General features: G+C 38.1%; 2 protein-coding genes across 2 annotated transcripts in view; one reads left to right on the top strand and one right to left on the bottom strand.

Moving 5' to 3' along the window:
- Positions 1-20,339, top strand: part of MYL1 (myosin light chain 1) — a 427,496-nt gene that overhangs the window by 175,704 nt on the left and 231,453 nt on the right. The gene's annotated exons all lie outside the window — the stretch shown is intronic.
- LOC142098073 (speedy protein 1-A-like) lies at positions 1,488-10,037 on the bottom strand. The gene is made up of 6 exons (XM_075180542.1): positions 10,020-10,037; positions 7,639-7,773; positions 7,271-7,353; positions 5,042-5,213; positions 3,006-3,260; positions 1,488-1,793 (listed from the first exon to the last, which is right to left on the bottom strand). The coding sequence occupies exons 1-5, from the start codon at positions 10,035-10,037 to the stop codon at positions 3,015-3,017; spliced, it is 654 nt and encodes a 217-aa protein (XP_075036643.1). The 3' UTR covers positions 1,488-1,793; positions 3,006-3,014.

Here is a 20,339-nt window from a genome sequence, read left to right as displayed (position 1 = left end):
TGATAGCTATGCTAACACACAGGTTTAATGGTGCAAAACTTTATTTTTTGCTTAATTATTATAAAATAAATGAGCTGTGGGTATGTAAATGTATCATAATAATAAAGTGTCTGTCTCTCCTTTCATGGGATATGCTATGTCAATTTCAATCTGGAGTACCACAGGATCAATAACTGTGACCTTCTTTGGGAGGAAAGCGTGGAATAAGTGCAATCTATGTAGTATCTTCTTATGAAATGTCCCTTTAACATCAAAAATGTTTCCAACACTTTAACTTTCCCTTTATTTGTGATTTAAATCACCAAAAGTTGGTTTATGGGTCACTCCGACAGCTCAGGGAGTTTAATTTGAGCACTAGTTTTCTAGTTAGTACAGTAGTTATCTATCTCTGTATCATTTCATCTGCCAGATGGTGGTACTGAACATTCTACATCAGGTGAAGTGAAGTTTCTAGCTCTTGATATAATAAATTGCATGAATAATTATCCTATAGTCTACACAAATTTGTCAACCTATGTCCCCATCACACACCTAACATTACCCATTATTTTTTTATTTATTTTTTTATTTATTTACAAGGTGCCACAGATTCCGCAGTGCCAGCTACAGAGTCAAGAAACAAATAGATGAGGTAACACATACAAATAGCACAGATGAGTGTGAGTAGTGCTATGGGACTCACACAGAGTGCAGCAAAAGACATGACAGGACGTACGAGGGAGTCAGACAGTAGACAGACCGACATGGACAATAGGTAAAGAGGACCCTGCCTGCGAGAGAATACATTCTAGAGGATGTTCATCCTTTTACGAGCCTCACACTTGTGACTGGAGCCAGGGAGGCATATGTCTGCTCTCCAACCTTCCAATAGTCATAGCCTTTAGTGTGGCAGCAGATATTGGTACTTAGCCTGATATTGCAGCACATGTCATCCAACAATGATGGTGATGCCCGTTAATGATACTATCAAAATCGAGTAAAGGGCATTATCAGGAATTTTTGGAAATTCGGTCAAAAGATGACTGAAGATGTCATCCATATTCCATTGCACTAATAGACTCCAATGTTAGTGGATATGTTGTGGTAATCACATGTGGCCAAGATGAATATTAATCATGACACTCATACAGAGCAGGAGAATTGGCCGTGTATGACCAGCTTTACAGACTTGGCAGAGAAGCTGGTTATACACGGCCAATTCTACTGCTGGGAAACACACAACTTTTTTAGCCTAAGATTAACAATATCATGTTTTTTTTCTTTTTACTTTTTTTCTTCATTTATTTTATGGTTCAGATGACATAATAAACTAGAAAAATATGCAAATAAATGACTCAGACAAAATTAAAGATGAGCTTAAAATATGAAATTTAATACAATGTATTTATATATGTTATGTTATGTTAATTTTATTATGTTCTAAATTATAATATGTAAAAAGAAGGCACTAATTTAATAAGTAATAATTAGAGAAATAGTATCATCTATCTTATAATGTGTAATAAGTGTACAGCAGCACTCAGGACAGGAAAAACCCCCTGTGGAGGAAACCTGTGAGGAGCCATGGCTGCTGTACTGCCCCTCCTCTGGGCATACTAAAGGGAGTGACTGCTAATGCAATGTTGTATGAGTGTCTATTATATGTTATGTTTGTGTGCTAAAATCAAAGAATGATAGATGATCCTCTTCGTCTGTGGTCCTCTGGTCTTCCATCTAATGGTGTCTTCTTATGGTTTTTCGTTTGTTCTTCTCCAAGTCAGTCTTAATGTGTCCTCTTGGTGCTTGGTTCATGACTATAAAAAGATGGACAAGATACAACCATATTACATTCATTCTCAGCTTACATTAAAAAGGGTAACTAGCAAACTGCAAGAGTGTAAAACCACAGAACAAATACTCTTTTGTAATGTTATGTGGCTACTTTTGTGTGCAAGTGCACCTAGCTGAGCAGGGAATGGATTTGTAGGTCAGGATAGTGGAATCTGCAGGGAGAGTTTGCACCAGTGATGAGTGGAGTTGTGTGTCCCTTTCTAAAAGCAGATTAGGCACATGACAGTAAACCATTTATCTGCTGAGTGCAGGTTTTTTGAGAGAGTGCTGAGCCTTTTCCTCACTATAAATGTCATGAATTCTCTACTACATCTGAGAAGCCAGAGATCAGTTCTCATCACTATACTTATGACACACTCTACACCTTCCAATCGCACACATGTGGGAAAGTGCATTTATAGGCACACATCGAGCAATGTAATAGCAACACATGTTATAAAGAAAGTCTGAATTTCCCATTACTCTCATAATTCATTTAAGACATAAATAAATCTTAATTTATCAAGAATTATTTTGAAAACTAGAAAAGAAGCTGAAACACTGTGGTGAACCTAAACTTGTAGTAGGTCGTTATTTGATGTGAAACTTTTACTCTTTATATTATTTTCCCAAGCACTATGATGGAAAGGGTAAACAGAATTGACTCATGCATGCCCCCACCAGTCTGAAAACCAATGTGACATTTTTGTTTATGGGGTGTTTCTGCACATTGACATGAGCCAGCCAGAAAAATAGGCACACTTGTACATGTAAAGATACATTGTGCGTCCGTAGATGTAATAATTTGTAAATTGCCTGACATTTTTAAAATTGGTAACTTTAAGTTAAGATTTCCAACTGCTGCTGAACCTGGATCAGATACCAGAATACATAAGATTAGAGACTATGTTACTGTCCATCACACTGAGAAGGAAGCAGGAGTGATATTTATGGATGGGTAGAATCTCATGTATGTTCCAGTTCTTCAAAAATAATGGATATTAGTGGTCTGATTATAAACTTATACAGATTTAATTACTATTGGACACTTTTCATTTTAACATGGGTCAATGTGTAAAATATTTTAAAAATGAATTTTAGTGACTAACATCCTTAATAACTCTGCTTCTATACATAAAATGGTTATTTAGATACTTTTACAATTACATTTTCTGTATTACTGGCCCTCTACTCACTGAGTATGATTATGGGACCAGGACCTTGATAATACTCTCAGGCTCCTCCTGTGGATCTGCACGGAAGATGATATTTCCAGCCACTTCCCACTGGATTGGATGGCTCATAGGGGCGTTACACAGGGAGCAGGATAGAGGGCTGCTCCCTGGGCCTCGGATAAGATATTCTCCGATGTTCCTACGACGTATAGCCCAGCCATGGTGTTCTTTCCTATTTCTCATCCAAGCCCAGTGAGTTGGGTCTTCTGCCATGATCTACAATGAAATAAACATCAACAAAATTAGTATTTTCAATGTAAAATCTTAACTAAACACTATTATTCTATTTTTATTTTTTTATTGTGAATTTGCTTTAGATTATTTTTATGAAATACATAGGCCCAGTTGCTATAATGTGTTATTGGGGCACCTTAATATATAAGTGAGAGACTTTAAAAGGCTCTGTTAAGTATCTATGCTATATGCAATAATCTACCCTAGGTAGCATATCTTGTTTAAACCATAAGTAACACGTAAGCATTATTTATGATGTACACATAATAAATACACATGTGCAAAACTGATTATTTAAGTAGCACCCTGATGTTACTTTTAAAAAAACAGTTCTGCTGCACAGGTGAATTCCTTATGTATCAGCAATGCGTTATCAGTTCTGTATGTGATAGCACTTAAAGAGAAGGTCTGTAGCTTGCTGTTTATATGCACCAGAATGCATTGCATCTGGAATTCTCAAGCATCAAATATAAAAGTGTACATATTGGATAGAGCTTGAATAGGAAAATAATAATGGGGGGGTGGGGGGGTGATAAAGATGGAGAGACATGCATAATATGACTGAAAGACAATATTAATGTTTCCAGTGTCTTTTTCTAAATAATATAATAGCAAAGGAATTGTTTCAAATTGTGCAAACATCCATTCATACCCTTATGTATATATCCAGATCAATAGTATTTAGACATGTACAGGAAATGACATGCATAAAAGTTAGTTATAATTTGGGGGCACATGTCAAGAAAAAAAGGCAATATAACAAATCCTATTACAAATAACTGTTACACTTGTGTATTTCATACATCCACATCATTAGAAAAATAAGATCACCTAAGGATGTGATAAGGTGCCCTTATTGAATTAAATACGCTACTAATGTGTTAGCACTTATATTTGCATATCATTTCAATCCTCTTATCCTTAAGTTTTAAGTAACACTAAAGTGCTATCTGAACCTCTCTTATCCTAGGGCACAATATCTTATTGGTGAGGAGACATTAATGGCCTGCTTAGGTCTCGTTATATTCAATAAGAGAGCTTAGAACATCTGTGCTGTAGTATCATAGAACAACGTGGCCCATCTAACCTGACCTTTTGTTTTTTCCTTTTTCACATGTTCTACACAACTATATTATCTTTATATTGTGACATCCTAACATGCATTTACGAATGCTGATTATTTAGCAGCTGTTAGACCTAGGGCTAGATTTACTAAGCTGTGGCTTTGAAAAAGTGGGGATGTTGCCTATAGCAACCAATCAGATTCTAGCTGTCATTTTGTAGAAGGTACTAAATAAATGAAAGCCAGAATCTGATTAGTTGCTATAGGCAACATCCCCACTTTTTCAAACCCGCAGCTTAGTAAATCTAGCCCCTAGTGTTGATTGTTGGTTGGGGACGGAGTGGGAAATATCGGGAAGAACTTAGAACTTAATATTAGTCCCAAAAATGCTTATAAAAACTTTCAAAATTGTCTATTTTATGTTATTATTTATAAAGTGAACAGTTCCATTTCATACCTGATATTTACACCTGGTCATACATGTTTGGGCTTGTATGGTTTACAAATTAACTTAGGATGCCTAACTAAAGCCCAAGTCATAGAAATTGAGTAGTACAACAATGCGTCCGGTAAGTTCACTAAGTCTCCACCTTGTAGTAACAAACCTATTTCCTTCATTATACAATACTTTATCCACTGATTCACTTCTATATTTTCTGCCAGGTCCAACACAAGTTTCTTATTCTTCATTAATACAAACCATATCACAGGAGGCCCGGTCCACCATAGCATAGAATCCCATCCTGGACAGCAAAGTGTTCCTTCGATCTTGCAGACGTCCCATTCTCTGCCTCCACGTCCATCCGAGGGCCCAGGGATAGATCTCCATCATGAAGGGCCTTTCCTCTTCTTCCACTTGGTTTGCCAGGAATCTGGAGCAACACATAGTGAATTAATATAGACAAATGATGTAGACTTGCTCTAGTAAGAGACAGTAGATAAAATATGTATAAGAAAAGACACAAGGTAAAATAAGCAGTAATTTAGCCATGGTCAGGTATGTAACTAGAACTATCCAGTTACCATAGCACAATCTTGAGCAGGGGCTGCAATATGTGTCCAGCCTCTCCGCAGGCCCTTTCTCTGCTTTTTCTTCTGAGCATACACGAGGGTCGATGAGTGTAATAAAGTCCAAAATGGGGGACTTCACTGCACATGTGCCAGCTTCCATGTGAGCTCAGAAGAGCAGAGTGGAAACTGGTATAGGGGTTGGGCCAGCATTAGTAGGCCCCTCTCACCCTCCTTACCCCTGAGCCCCACAGCTATAGTCCTGCCCCTGGCCATTAGGTTATTCTGTATGTAACACTCCCTTCGGTATTATGCATTGTGAAGGTATATATATATATTAAGAGATGTAGGTGCTTATAACCTCTGTACATGGTTGTCAGTGCCTCCACCCGAATCACCACTTTCTTCTTCTGGGGGTGTTTTGAAATACACCAGGGGGAGATTTGGGAAACCCCCTGCCTAGTACTAATACACTATGACACACTATGTGCTGCAGAAGCCAATCCTGCACATTTATTTAACTAGAACCACTACATGCAGCTTTTGTGATTTTATAGAAAAAAATACTTTGGTATAATTTTAATAAAAATGTGAACAATACACTAGAATACAGTGTGGATGAAAATAGAGCACCGACTCTTCCTATGAATAGTAAGTTACCACAATAACTCTCAATAAATCAATAACAGCAATAGTATAAGACATAAACATTAATTGTTACAACCTTATACACCGGACCAATATATCATATGTTAACCTTACATGCTCCTGATACAGAGATTATCCAGAGGGGTGAATGGATGTATATATATATATATATATATATATATATTTACTTATATTTTTACCATATACTGCCAAACACAAGTCTGGCAGCACTCAAACACACCACACAGATGGAGCATTGCACTGCAACTTGGAGCCCTTTTGTATGTATGCCAGCATGGTATGGAAACAGAATGTGTCCAGTTTGCAGCTTTTACGTGTCTTTAAATCACTTACAGTAAGATCCAACAGTCACAGTATGCAAAGCTTAATATAACAACATCTGTAAATCCTCAGCTTGTATCGTTGCTTTTGTATTCTGGGACTTGTAGTTCCACAACTTTAACACCAGAGAGATCACCTTGTGGTATAAACTCAAATGCTGATTAAACAAACACGTGTTGCACATTTACCTGCCCACCCATCTATCTCTGAATCTTCTGCCCTTATGGCCAGATATAGTCCAAACCCCACTTGAACAATAACAGAGAGGTAAATTAACCAGTTACTTATCTGCACCAGTATATGAACTTGATTCTCTCCAAATGGCTGATTTGCAAAATGTCTTTCTTTTGAGGTGCATGCAAACCTCCTCCTACAGCATCAAACTGTGACTTCCCAGCAGGTTCTATTCACCACTCCACTCTGCTCTGATATCCCTGCACACTGTCTGTTCTCTATACTTAGACCATCAATCCAGTGCCCTTCTGCCTAGGGTCACCTATCTAGACTTGTCACACAGCTCAGTCTCCCCCAGGGAGCTCTTCTCTCTACTTCCTCCCCAGCTCTCTGGTTTCTCAGTCTTGTTAGGCTCTGCCCCCTTTTCACAGTAGCCCTGTGGGAGATGTAGTTTCTCTTGGACTGGTAAATGACAATATCCATCTCTTTTCTAACTGATGCAATTGTGATTAGTAGCCCCTGGGTGCTCAAGTCCAACTGCAGCATCCCCAGGGGTTACATGTACAAGGGATGTATGATACATATGACATGATGTGGGTGTGTGCCTCAGGTGTGCACACTAGTGTGCTTGGTAAACCTAATGCTAATATGTAACAAAGTGTACAGTCCTGAGGGCAGCTGCGCTCCAGTTTCCCTGCTAGCTCTATGGGAGAAGGGGCTTTTAAACATGAAGATCATAAACAGTGTAGATACTTACAGGGCTGCGAAAAAGTACTTTCTGTACTCCTCGGTCTTCAGTCCTGCCCGTTTGAAATAAGCCAGGACCATGGCCAGGAGAAACTAGTGGGGTAGAGAAATATATTAGAGGCTGGAAATGAATGTTAAACATATTAACTAACAACTTACATTTGTATTCGGTATATAGCATAGTCCCCTTACACACATATCAAAGGGTGATGTTTATTGTCAGCACTTAGTCATATCTGTTACATCCTAACAAATGAAATAACATTTTCTAGGCCGATTACAACCGCTGTAAGGTTATTTATTCATATAGAAATAATTAGATCTTGTCAGTCACTTATATCTGTCATGTTATCTGTCTCTTTGTAAATGTGAAAATACCTTGTCGGAAATTCTCAGGCCCGTGTCCCTGGCCAGCAAATCCTGAATGTGATCTTCTTCTAGAATAGATAAAGATATCTCAGATGGGATTCTCGATGTGTTACAGTTGTACAAGGTCACAATCTCTAGATTCACCTGTGAGAAACAGTCTATATTCTACAGTGTTACATATGGAACTGTCCATCATAATCGTATTCTCACAGATCTCCAGTGTAGTATAACATTATGTTGTCTATTTCCTGGACTGAGCCGTATGCAATGTGAATGTCGCTAATTACATTCTGTCTCCTGCCGCCGGGTACAGATAAATATAAGATTGTAACCAGTACTCTCTGCTATAAAGTGTATATTATAAGAAGACCAATTTACAATAATGTGTGGAAGTATATTCAATCAGCACGTCTGTATAATACACCAGAATAAGTGTCATTTACTTACAGCAGTATATGTGCACATGTATATTAATAAATGTCCCTATGTGACCTCTTTGCAGAGGACCATGTCCATATCCACTTTCTGCTATAGAAATGGGCATATGCTTTATATTCATGTCCCTTATGGGGTGACCATTAAAATGGAAAACGCCACTTCAAATTGTTACCTTCTTTCTATTTCAAACCATCCCTTTAATTAAATCCACATTTTCATTTTTCACCTAGTATCCTCCTTGTCGGATGATTATTTGTGTCATAAATAAGTTATGTGGGTAAGGTAAGCTTGAAGCGTCTTTGCATGTTTCAAGCATTTATATTGTAAATCACCTCTAAGCCCCACAATGTAATTTTACTTTACATACATCGCTTCTATCACAGCTCTGGTAAAAAGTAATGTATTAGCTTCATACTCCCTGAGACTGAGTTACTGTGACATTACTGGCCCTGTCCCTAGGTAAGAATTAACCAATCCGCATTGTGCATCTATGTAAAGCAGGTCGGCATAATTGCTGTCAGTCACTGTTTAGTTGCAGAAGGTCCGCCCTCTTAAAACAGCGACAACTGCAGAGGACTATATATATATATATATATATATATATATATATATATACACATACACACACACACAGTTCTCTATGTTTAAAGGTGATTCTAATTGCTCTGTCATTCATTTATATTGGCATATGTGTGCCTATATGTGTGCTAATATATCACAGATGGACGATGGAAAATGCATCCTGTCGAAGGTCTAGTCATCTGCTTAATCTCTGCCAAATGGGAAGATATGTAATTATTATGTTTTTTGTGGGAGGATAATGGATTTGTTGCCATCAGCTAAACCAGGGACCCCCCTCTCTCTTAATTATGTAATAATCTCATCCAGCAAAACTAAATCCCAATAGTGCATTTGGGAGCAATTCGTTGTGCATTACTATGGCTAGCCTACATTTAGCATTGACCACCCTTACATTCACCACCTTCTTGATGGGCTAAGCCATCTACTTTTCTGCTTAAACACGGGTAATAGTGATTAAACAGGTTTATAACAGCATAAACAGCATTTCCTCGGTTGCCTATATTTTACCAGCATTGTGAATTACTTTTAATGCTTTTTTGCTATGAACATGTAGCGGAAACCCCCTCCTGAATATAACATGTACCCATGTACATGAAATAGGGATCCCATTCCCTGAGCCCTAGCGCTATCTGTCACTGCCGGTCATGGCCCTGGAGGACTCAGTCAGTCCACACTGGTTCAACAGAGCTCTATTGAAGAGCTAAGGATGCAAATTAGTTCTCTTAATGCTGCAGGGAAGATTAACAGGCTGCAGCATGATCCAGTTCCCGGCGTAATGTAACAGGTGTTCCAAGGATGAACATTCCCTATATGCTATAGAGGGGTGAATGTTCTATTCATCAGAAGTTACCCAAAGGTGGACTACACATTTAATTCCATGGAATACTCTATGACTTAGTGATGTTGGGCTGTATTATGTCGTAAATGTATGAATGTCCATATAATTATTAATAAAATGTAAGGTAATTTGTACCTCTAATTTGACATTAGAAACACAAAAATGTCTTACCCAGGAGGTGATAGAAAGCAGCCCTCTCTTCTGGCTGCAGGGAGATATGCCCCTTCCGTGTCTTCTCCATTGGGTTGGCATTTGGCGCTCTCCATTTCTGGCACTCTGGTGGAGGCCTAGACAGTGAATTGGGAGGGGGGAAAGGAAAGCACAGTTTAGTACATAATGAATGTCAACATATCGCTATACAGACATGTTATGTGTTCATGGTGTTGTGTCCAATTTGTAATTATTACATAATATATACATATATAGTAATGGATATATACAGTGAACGAAGTGGGGGTGTATACGCTGGTATGCCATATCGTCACTTCTCCTATTGTCTACATTGTAAAACTAGCAAATTACATTCACTTACATTCCCATAATCTTTCATACTGCCATTTCTAAGCTTCCACTTTGACCACTATATATATATATCTACATATTTTCTCTAATGCTGAGCTTCTTACCTAGTCCTGTCACTTTAGGAAGCTGTCACAGCACTGCAGAAAAAGGACCGTGTAAGTCTCGCAAATGATCCTGTCACCCTAACACTTCCATCAAAGGAGTAAGTAATTTAGGAGTAATTAAAATTATGTGTAAAATGAGTCTGTAATGCCATCTATACACTGTATATATGCTTTATATATGCTGTATATATGTAACTGAAATAAGATGAAATATTCCACTCACTGCTGTTCTCCATATTGTCCGCTGACCTCTCTCTTCCTCTTCCCTCTCTGGACCTGGGGAGAGGTGACAGCTCCTGGAGATGGTCTAGATGAGAAGGTTTTATTTAACAGAATTATGAATCAACTTTTCAATATTTCATATAAGTTATTACTCTACAGCTATCTACATCTTACTGCATCTCAGTTATAGTCAGTTCTCTGTCCCTCTAGATGGGGTGAAATGGAGATCGCAGAACAGAAAAATTATCTCCACTAGTTTCATATATACCATAACTTAGGCTCAGCATTATTAATGTCACCTAACACTATTTGTAAATCACTGTAAAAACGGGATGTAAACAGTTGGTTTAACCCCTCAGGATACTCGCACTCTACATGCAACTCAGAAAGGGTGAGTTACAACGTGTGTGCACTCGAGACCCCTAGGAAATGAGCAGTGAAAATTGTGAGAAACCATCACTGGTCAATAGAAACTTGGGGTCCCATCATTAAAATTAGTGTTTTCCTCTTTTTTAATAAATATTGTTTGGGGTTTTTTTTTAAAAAGAGGAAAGCCACAATACTGCTCCCTACGTTGATTGATAAAATAGGCATTTGTTTAAAAAAGAGGTGAACCAGTTGGTTAGCTAGATTCTAAAATGGTACAACTTCTTGGCCTATTTTTGTTTTTTGCTTTATTGTTTCTGACACATTTTCAAAACAATCATCTAACTTTTTAAAAATAAAGATTTTAAAAAAATTACACAAAGAGTGTTAATGCTGTAAGGGGTACCAAATATATAAAGTCAATGCATAAATTGGAGTACCATTGTTACTGGTAGAACTGCAGCCCTTCAGACAGGTATGACAATCCCTTCTCTTCAACCGTTTGCCCAGTGTTTTTTAGTAAATAAATAAAATTGTGTTATTTTCGCTGTTCCACAAATTTACTTTGCATTCTTGTCTTGGTTTTTAAAGAAACCACTGATATTTTCTGCAAATGCAAACTCCTCTAAAAAACTAAAGTATAATTGATGTGGCTATTGCACAGAAATATTACTGATAGTGAAATGTGCCCAAAATTTATAGAATATTCACATGTAAATAAAGGAAGAGATTAAATTTAATCTCCATTTTGCACTTTTAACTAAAGTCTTCATAATAGTATCCAATTGTAATTGGATTTATTGCTAATAATTATTAGCAATGAACTATTGATTGAGAAATGAAAAGCTGAATAATATCTTAGGGGCTGAGGCTGTGGGCATCAAGGTGTTTTACCTGTAAAATGACCCCACATTAGCTATTAATGTGTTATTTGTAGTGAAATAATAGTGTACAACTTATGATAGGAAGAAACCCTGCATCTCTTCAGCTTTCATGTCCTGTATAGTATCTCACAATATTACACTCCCCTGCTTACCTAGAGGCCATGGAGTCTGTCCTCACTCTGCTATAACAAATAACAAATATGTAAAAACACCAAACTTAAATTCAAGTACAATAAATATAGTATAAAAAACTGTTATTCTTAAAATAAAATGTAACACTGTATGACTTATATATGTTATAATATATTATAAAACTATAGTAGCTATCAATAACAGTAACAATATGGGAGGATTTAATATAATCAAAAAGTAACAATTATGTAATATATTAGTGCTATAATATCTATAAAATACTTATAAAAAGTGAAAATAGAAATTTTGATGATCCTGTAGATGAACTGTCCACAATCTCAGCTGCTTCGTCAGAGATCAAATCCAGTTTGAAAAAAAATAACTGTCATTGCCGTGTGCCCCTCAGTGTTCTACATGACTGGTGTCACTGCCATAAAGGTGTACACACCTCTACACAGCTCACACCTGTATTGTAGCACGTTCTCTGTACAAACAGGTGGTTACTTTATGTTTTATCATATAAATGACAGGATTATGTCAGTCACTGGTTGGTCTCAGCTGAGTGAGTTTAAATCAGGCTCAGCGCAGAGTAACCGGGTAATATTTGCCAATATGGAGACCTAGTATGATCAACATCTAATTCTCTTTATATCCTATCACAGCCCAGTTTGCTGGGTCAGAGCAGTGTATAGAGAGTACTATCCCCATGTATCATAATGGTGTTACAGTGACTGACAGGAAGCACCGGTGATGTGATTGTCACGCAGACTTCTGACTAACCGTTTAGTCACAGAATAACTTTGACAACCTCTCATCTAAAATAAAATTTTATTTAAAACTGAACAGTCTGTCCAAATATTTCACTTTTTGAAATTTTGTCTAAAACATTGTAATTCATGTTCTCCTCTGTTTTTACAGTTAGTTTATGTAAGTAATGTAACATATGCCTTTATGGACTCTAATCAATAATACAATAGTACAACAGTGCTGGTTGCTTAAACATACACTTTTCAAGCCTGATTCATTAGGGAAAGTAAGGCGAAAAAAAGAGTAAATTTTCTCTGGGACAAACCATGTTACAATGCAAGGGGTGCAAATTAGTTTATTATTTTGCACATAAGTTAAATACTGGATGTTTCTACATGTGGCGCACAAATACTTTATTGATAGATTAATTTTTACACTGAAATGTAAAGTTGATCTAGGACATGTCCTACCCCAATCATAAATCTATCCGCATATTTTAAATTTACCTCCACCTCTAATGCAACAAGGTTTTTCCAAGGTGCAAAGTTACTTCATTTTTTGGCTTTACTTTCCTTAATGAATCAGGCATTTCATGTCTAAATTATATGTCTTACCATAGCGCCTTAGCTGATAGGTCATTCTTATTACACATGCATTATACATTATACATCGGTTTTTACTTTGGTACTAAGAGAAAGCCGCACCCCCCCAAAAATAGAGATAGAAAATAGAAAATGTTCTTAGGTAAATAAAAATATTTGGAACTAAAAAGAAAACCTTGGACAAAGCAGACCATAGCGAAACGCGCGTCGGCGTCCTCGCTATCTGTTTATTTGATTTCTCTTTAACTGGCAGCTGCAACTATACCCCGATATACCCAGAGCTAGTTCGGTGGTATTCATAGGTAGTTAGCAATACACTCCCCGTATTATGCATTTCCTCTAAGATTATCAAATCCTAGTTGCTAATTATTATACTTGGCATTTATAAGCAGCGCTACAGCTTAACCTAATACTAAGGGAATGGTATAAAGGAGTGGCCATGAACAATAAGCATGCTTGCTAAACTAACTACTGTGATGCTACTACCAATTTGAACAGCATAAGCCCAAACATTAACAGAGAATATACAAACAGATAGCGAGTATTTTTATTCCTTTTAATATATATTTCGCTTCAATTTAACCAACACCAATAAAAGTTATATTTTATAAATAAAATACGATCATTAGAAAGTATTAGTGCACCTACAATACAACTTTCTTTCTTTCCTTCTCTATAATGTAAATAAAAATTAGGGATGTGCACCGGCGACTTTTGAGGTCTCGTGTTTTGTGTTTTGGATCCGGATTTTCGTTATTTTTGGGGTTCGGATTTGTCTCGCAAAACACTTGACGAAAGGTCTCGGTTCGGATTTAAGGTTTTGGATTCGGATTTTTTTTGAAAAAAACATAAAAAGTTTAAAAATCAAGTTTTTGGGCTTATTTTCACTCCTAGGCTATTATTAACCTCAATAACATTCAATAACAAGCATTTCCACTAATTTACAGTGTATTCTGAACACCTCACAATATAGTTATTAGTCCAAAACGTTGCAACAAGGTATCTTTCTGGACTGCGTAGAGGAGTGGGTCACCACAATATATATTAAAAACCCTGAACTTTTATGATTCGCACCAATAAATGTACCTGGACTGCGTAGAGGAGTGGGTCACCACAATATATATTAAAAACCCTGAACTTTTATGAATCGCACCAATAAATGTACCTGGACTGCGTAGAGGAGTGGGTCACCACAATATATTAAAAACCCTGAACTTTTATGAATCGCACCAATAAATGTACCTGGACTGCGTAGAGGAGTGGGTCACCACAATATATATAATAAGAAAACCATCAACTTGTTTGATTCGCACCAATAAATGTACCTGGACTGCGTAGAGGAGTGGGTCACCACAATATATTAAAAACCCTGAACTTTTATGAATCGCACCAAAAAATGTACCTGGACTGCGTAGAGGAGTGGGTCACCACAATATATATAATAAGAAAACCATCAACTTGTTTGATTCGCACCAATAAATGTACCTGGACTGCGTAGAGGAGTGGGTCACCACAATATATATTAAAAACCCTGAACTTTTATGAATCGCACCAATAAATGTACCTGGACTACGTAGAGGAGTGGGTCACCACAATATATATTAAAAACCCTGAACTTTTATGAATCGCACCAATAAATGTACCTGGACTGCGTAGAGGAGTGGGTCACCACAATATATTAAAAACCCTGAACTTTTATGAATCGCACCAATAAATGTACCTGGACTGCGTAGAGGAGTGGGTCACCACAATATATATTAAAAACCCTGAACTTTTATGATTCGCACCAATAAATGTACCTGGACTGCCTAGAGGAGTGGGTCACCACAATATATATAATAAGAAAACCATCAACTTGTATGATTCGCACCAATAAATGTACCTGGACTGCGTAGAGGAGTGGGTCACCACAATATATTAAAAACCCTGAACTTTTATGAATCGCACCAATAAATGTACCTGGACTGCGTAGAGGAGTGGGTCACCACAATATATATAATAAGAAAACCATCAACTTGTTTGATTCGCACCAATAAATGTACCTGGACTGCGTAGAGGAGTGGGTCACCACAATATATTAAAAACCCTGAACTTTTATGAATCGCACCAATAAATGTACCTGGACTGCGTAGAGGAGTGGGTCACCACAATATTAGGGATGAGCGCACTCGGATTTATGAAATCCGAGCCCACCCGAACGTTGCGGATCCGAGTCGGATCCGAGACAGATCCGGGTATTGGCGCCAAATTCAAAAGTGAAACTGAGGCTCTGACTCATAATCCCGTTGTCGGATCTCGCGATACTCGGATCCTATAAATTCCCCGCTAGTCGCCGCCATCTTCACTCGGGCATTGATCAGGGTAGAGGGAGGGTGTGTTAGGTGGTCCTCTGTGCTGTTTAGTTCTGTGCTGTTTAGTTCTGTGCTGTTTAGTTCTGTGCTGTTTAGTTCTGTGCTGTTTAGTTCTGTGCTGTGCTGTGCTGTGCTGTGCTGTGCTGTGTTCTGCAGTATCAGTCCAGTGGTGCTGTGTGCTGTGCTCTGTCCTTCTGAGGTCAGTGGTGCTGCTGGGTCCTGTGCTGTGTCCTGTTCAGTCCAGTGGTGCTGTGTCCTGTGCTCTGTGCTTCTAAGGGCATAGTTATTTCCCCAATATTCCCCTGTGTTTAAAAAAATAAAAAAAAGTTTTTTAAAAAAATACCAAAAACTACTTTAATTTTTTTTAATTACCCCAAAATTTGCACAACCAATCCTGCAGTATAAGCCCATTGGTACTGCAATATTACCAAGTTCACACATTCAGCAGTAAAAGTCCAGTGGTACTGCAATATTACAAAGTTTACACATTCTGCAGTATCAGTCCAGTGGTGCTGTGTCCTGTGCTCTGTCCTGCTGAGTTCCGTAGTGCTGCTGGGTCCTGTGCCGTGTCCTGTTCAGTCCAGTGGTGCTGTGTCCTGTGCTCTGTGCTTCTAAGGGCATAGTTATTTCCCCATTATTCCCAAGTTTTTAAAAAATAAAAAAAAAGTAAAAAAAAATAAAAAATTTAAAAAAAAAAAAAAATATATAATAATTATAACCAAATTTGCAAAACCAATCCAGCAGTATAAGTCCATTGGTACTGCAATATTACCAAGTTCACACATTCTGCAGTATCAGTCCAGTGGTGCTGTGTCCTGTGCTCTGTCCTGCTGAGTTCCGTAGTGCTGCTGGGTCCTGTGCCGTGTCCTGTTCAGTCCAGTGGTGCTGTGTCCTGTGCTCTGTGCTTCTAAGGGCATAGTTATTTCCCCACTATTCCCAAGTTTTTTAAAAATAAAAAAAAAGTAAAAAAAAATTAAAAATTAAAAAAAAAAAAAAATATATAATAATTATAACCAAATTTGCAAAACCAATCCAGCAGTATAAGTCCATTGGTACTGCAATATTACCAAGTTCACACATTCTGCAGTATCTTGTGCTACATATAATGGAGACCAAAAATTTGGAGGATAAAGTAGGGAAAGATCAAGACCCACTTCCTCCTAATGCTGAAGCTGCTGCCACTAGTCATGACATAGACGATGAAATGCCATCAACGTCGTCTTCCAAGCCCGATGCCCAATCTCGTAGTACCGGGCATGTAAAATCCAAAAAGCCCAAGTTAAGAAAAAGTAGCAAAAAGAGAAACTTTAAATCATCTGAGGAGAAACGTAAAGTTGCCAATATGCCATTTACGACACGGAGTGGCAAGGAACGGCTTAGGCCCTGGCCCGTGTTCATGACTAGTGGTTCAGCTTCACCCACGGATCTTAGCCCTCCTCCTCCTCCCCCCCCCTACAAAAAATTGAAGAGAGTTATGCTGTCAGCAACAAAACAGCAAACAACTCTGCCTTCTAAAGAGAAATTATCACAAATCCACAAGGCGAGTCCAAGGATGTTGGTGGTTGTCAAGCCTGACCTTCCCATCACTGTACGGGAAGAGGTGGCTCGGGAGGAGGCTATTGATGATGTAGCTGGCGCTGTGGAGGAACTTGATGATGAGGATGGTGATGTGGTTATTGTAAATGAGGCACCAGGGGGGGAAACAGCTGATGTCCATGGGATGAAAAAGCCCATCGTCATGCCTGGTCAGAAGACCAAAAAATGCACCTCTTCGGTCTGGAGTTATTTTTATCCAAATCCAGACAACCAATGTATGGCCATATGTAGCTTATGTAAAGCTCAAATAAGCAGGGGTAAGGATCTTGCCCACCTAGGAACATCCTCCCTTATACGTCACCTGAATAACCTTCATAGTTCAGTGGTTAGTTCAGGAACTGGGGCTAGGACCCTCATCGGTACAGGGACACCTAAATCCCGTGGTCCAGTTGGATACACACCAGCAACACCCTCCTCGTCAACTTCCTCCACAATCTCCATCAGATTCAGTCCTGCAGCCCAAGTCAGCAGCCAGACTGAGTCCTCCTCAATACGGGATTCATCCGAGGAATCCTGCAGCGGTACGCCTACTACTGCCACTGCTGCTGTTGCTGCTGTTAGTCGGTCATCTTCCCAGAGGGGAAGTCGTAAGACCGCTAAGTCTTTCACAAAACAATTGACCGTCCAACAGTCGTTTGCCATGACCACAAAATACGATAGTAGTCACCCTATTGCAAAGCGTATAACTGCGGCTGTAACTGCAATGTTGGTGTTAGACGTGCGCCCGGTGTCCGCCATCAGTGGAGTGGGATTTAGAGGGTTGATGGAGGTATTGTGTCCCCGGTATCAAATTGGGTACCGGGGCCACCCCACTATGCAGTCCAGATACTTGTTTGGTGGAATTCTGACACGTGGAGGGTTTTATTATTATTATATTGTGTGGACCACTCTATCTATACCACACTACAACTCTATATACCACTCTATTTCATACTTTAATTCTATTTCATACTTTAATTCTATTTAATACTTTAATTCTATTTCATACTTTAATTCTATTTCATACTTTAATTCTATTACTAATTACCATAAAGAGGAACAAAATAAACCAATTTTACCAAAAGTATAATATGACTTAGACTTACAAACACTACACTTGAAAGATCGTGCCTTTAAATGAAAAAGTCAGTCTTCATTGCACGACTATGTGCAACAGGGACAGTTTTTTGGGTTTACAAAGTCAAACAATAACACTTTGACCCTGTCTGTCTGGGATCTCAATGACGAATTGTCTGTACCATGTTTGGAGGAGGTATTGTGGCCCCGGTATCAAATTGGGTACCGGGGCCACCCCACTATGCAGTCCAGATACTTGTTTGGTGGAATTCTGACACGTGGAGGGTTTTATTATTATTATATTGTGTGGACCACTCTATCTATACCACACTACAACTCTATATACCACTCTATTTCATACTTTAATTCTATTTCATACTTTAATTCTATTTAATACTTTAATTCTATTTCATACTTTAATTCTATTTCATACTTTAATTCTATTACTAATTACCATAAAGAGGAACAAAATAAACCAATTTTACCAAAAGTATAATATGACTTAGACTTACAAACACTACACTTGAAAGATCGTGCCTTTAAATGAAAAAGTCAGTCTTCATTGCACGACTATGTGCAACAGGGACAGTTTTTTGGGTTTACAAAGTCAAACAATAACACTTTGACCCTGTCTGTCTGGGATCTCAATGACGAATTGTCTGTACCATGTTTGGAGGAGGTATTGTGGCCCCGGTATCAAATTGGGTACCGGGGCCACCCCACTATGCAGTCCAGATACTTGTTTGGTGGAATTCTGACACGTGGAGGGTTTTATTATTATTATATTGTGTGGACCACTCTATCTATACCACACTACAACTCTATATACCACTCTATTTCATACTTTAATTCTATTTCATACTTTAATTCTATTTAATACTTTAATTCTATTTCATACTTTAATTCTATTTCATACTTTAATTCTATTACTAATTACCATAAAGAGGAACAAAATAAACCAATTTTACCAAAAGTATAATATGACTTAGACTTACAAACACTACACTTGAAAGATCGTGCCTTTAAATGAAAAAGTCAGTCTTCATTGCACGACTATGTGCAACAGGGACAGTTTTTTGGGTTTACAAAGTCAAACAATAACACTTTGACCCTGTCTGTCTGGGATCTCAATGACGAATTGTCTGTACCATGTTTGGAGGAGGTATTGTGGCCCCGGTATCAAATTGGGTACCGGGGCCACCCCACTATGCAGTCCAGATACTTGTTTGGTGGAATTCTGACACGTGGAGGGTTTTATTATTATTATATTGTGTGGACCACTCTATCTATACCACACTACAACTCTATATACCACTCTATTTCATACTTTAATTCTATTTCATACTTTAATTCTATTTAATACTTTAATTCTATTTCATACTTTAATTCTATTTCATACTTTAATTCTATTACTAATTACCATAAAGAGGAACAAAATAAACCAATTTTACCAAAAGTATAATATGACTTAGACTTACAAACACTACACTTGAAAGATCGTGCCTTTAAATGAAAAAGTCAGTCTTCATTGCACGACTATGTGCAACAGGGACAGTTTTTTGGGTTTACAAAGTCAAACAATAACACTTTGACCCTGTCTGTCTGGGATCTCAATGACGAATTGTCTGTACCATGTTTGGAGGAGGTATTGTGGCCCCGGTATCAAATTGGGTACCGGGGCCACCCCACTATGCAGTCCAGATACTTGTTTGGTGGAATTCTGACACGTGGAGGGTTTTTTAATTATATTGTGGCCTCGGTACCAAATTGTGTACCGGGGCTACCACACTACGCAGTCAAGATAGATAGATGCGTATCATAGATAAAGTACATTCAGTGGTGTGGGGCAAATTGAAAAATATTCAAAATGCACTGACATTATCAAAAACAAGAGGTTGTCACACGCTAAAACTCCAACATGTATATGATGGAGAGGATGGAGGAGCAGCCGTATGTGTAGTGTAATGCAGATCTGTTGAAGGTTTTTTATATATTTTATTGTGGTGCCCAGTGCCCACTCCTCTACGCAGTCCAGGTACATTTATTGGTGCGATTCATAAAAGTTCTGGGTTTTTAAGATATTGTGGTGACCCACTCCTCTACGCAGTCCAGGTACATTTATTGGTGCGAATCATAAAAGTTCAGGGTTTTTAATATATATTGTGGTGACCCACTCCTCTACGCAGTCCAGGTACATTTATTGGTGCGATTCATAAAAGTTCAGGGTTTTTAATATATATTGTGGTGACCCACTCCTCTACGCAGTCCAG

The sequence above is a fragment of the Mixophyes fleayi genome, chromosome 7 (assembly GCF_038048845.1).
Source record: "Mixophyes fleayi isolate aMixFle1 chromosome 7, aMixFle1.hap1, whole genome shotgun sequence".
Classification (NCBI taxonomy): Eukaryota; Metazoa; Chordata; class Amphibia; order Anura; family Limnodynastidae; genus Mixophyes; species Mixophyes fleayi.
Note: the sequence above shows the minus strand (reverse complement) of the source record. Positions and strands in the feature narration are given on the sequence as shown.

Coding starts and splice junctions, on each gene's coding strand:
- LOC142098073 (XM_075180542.1), bottom strand. Junction 7,354..7,638: donor GCCTGAGAATTTCCGACAAG/GTATTTTCACAT, acceptor CTACCCCACTAG/TTTCTCCTGGCCATGGTCCT. Junction 3,261..5,041: donor ACCGGGCCTCCTGTGATATG/GTTTGTATTAAT, acceptor ATTTCATTGTAG/ATCATGGCAGAAGACCCAAC.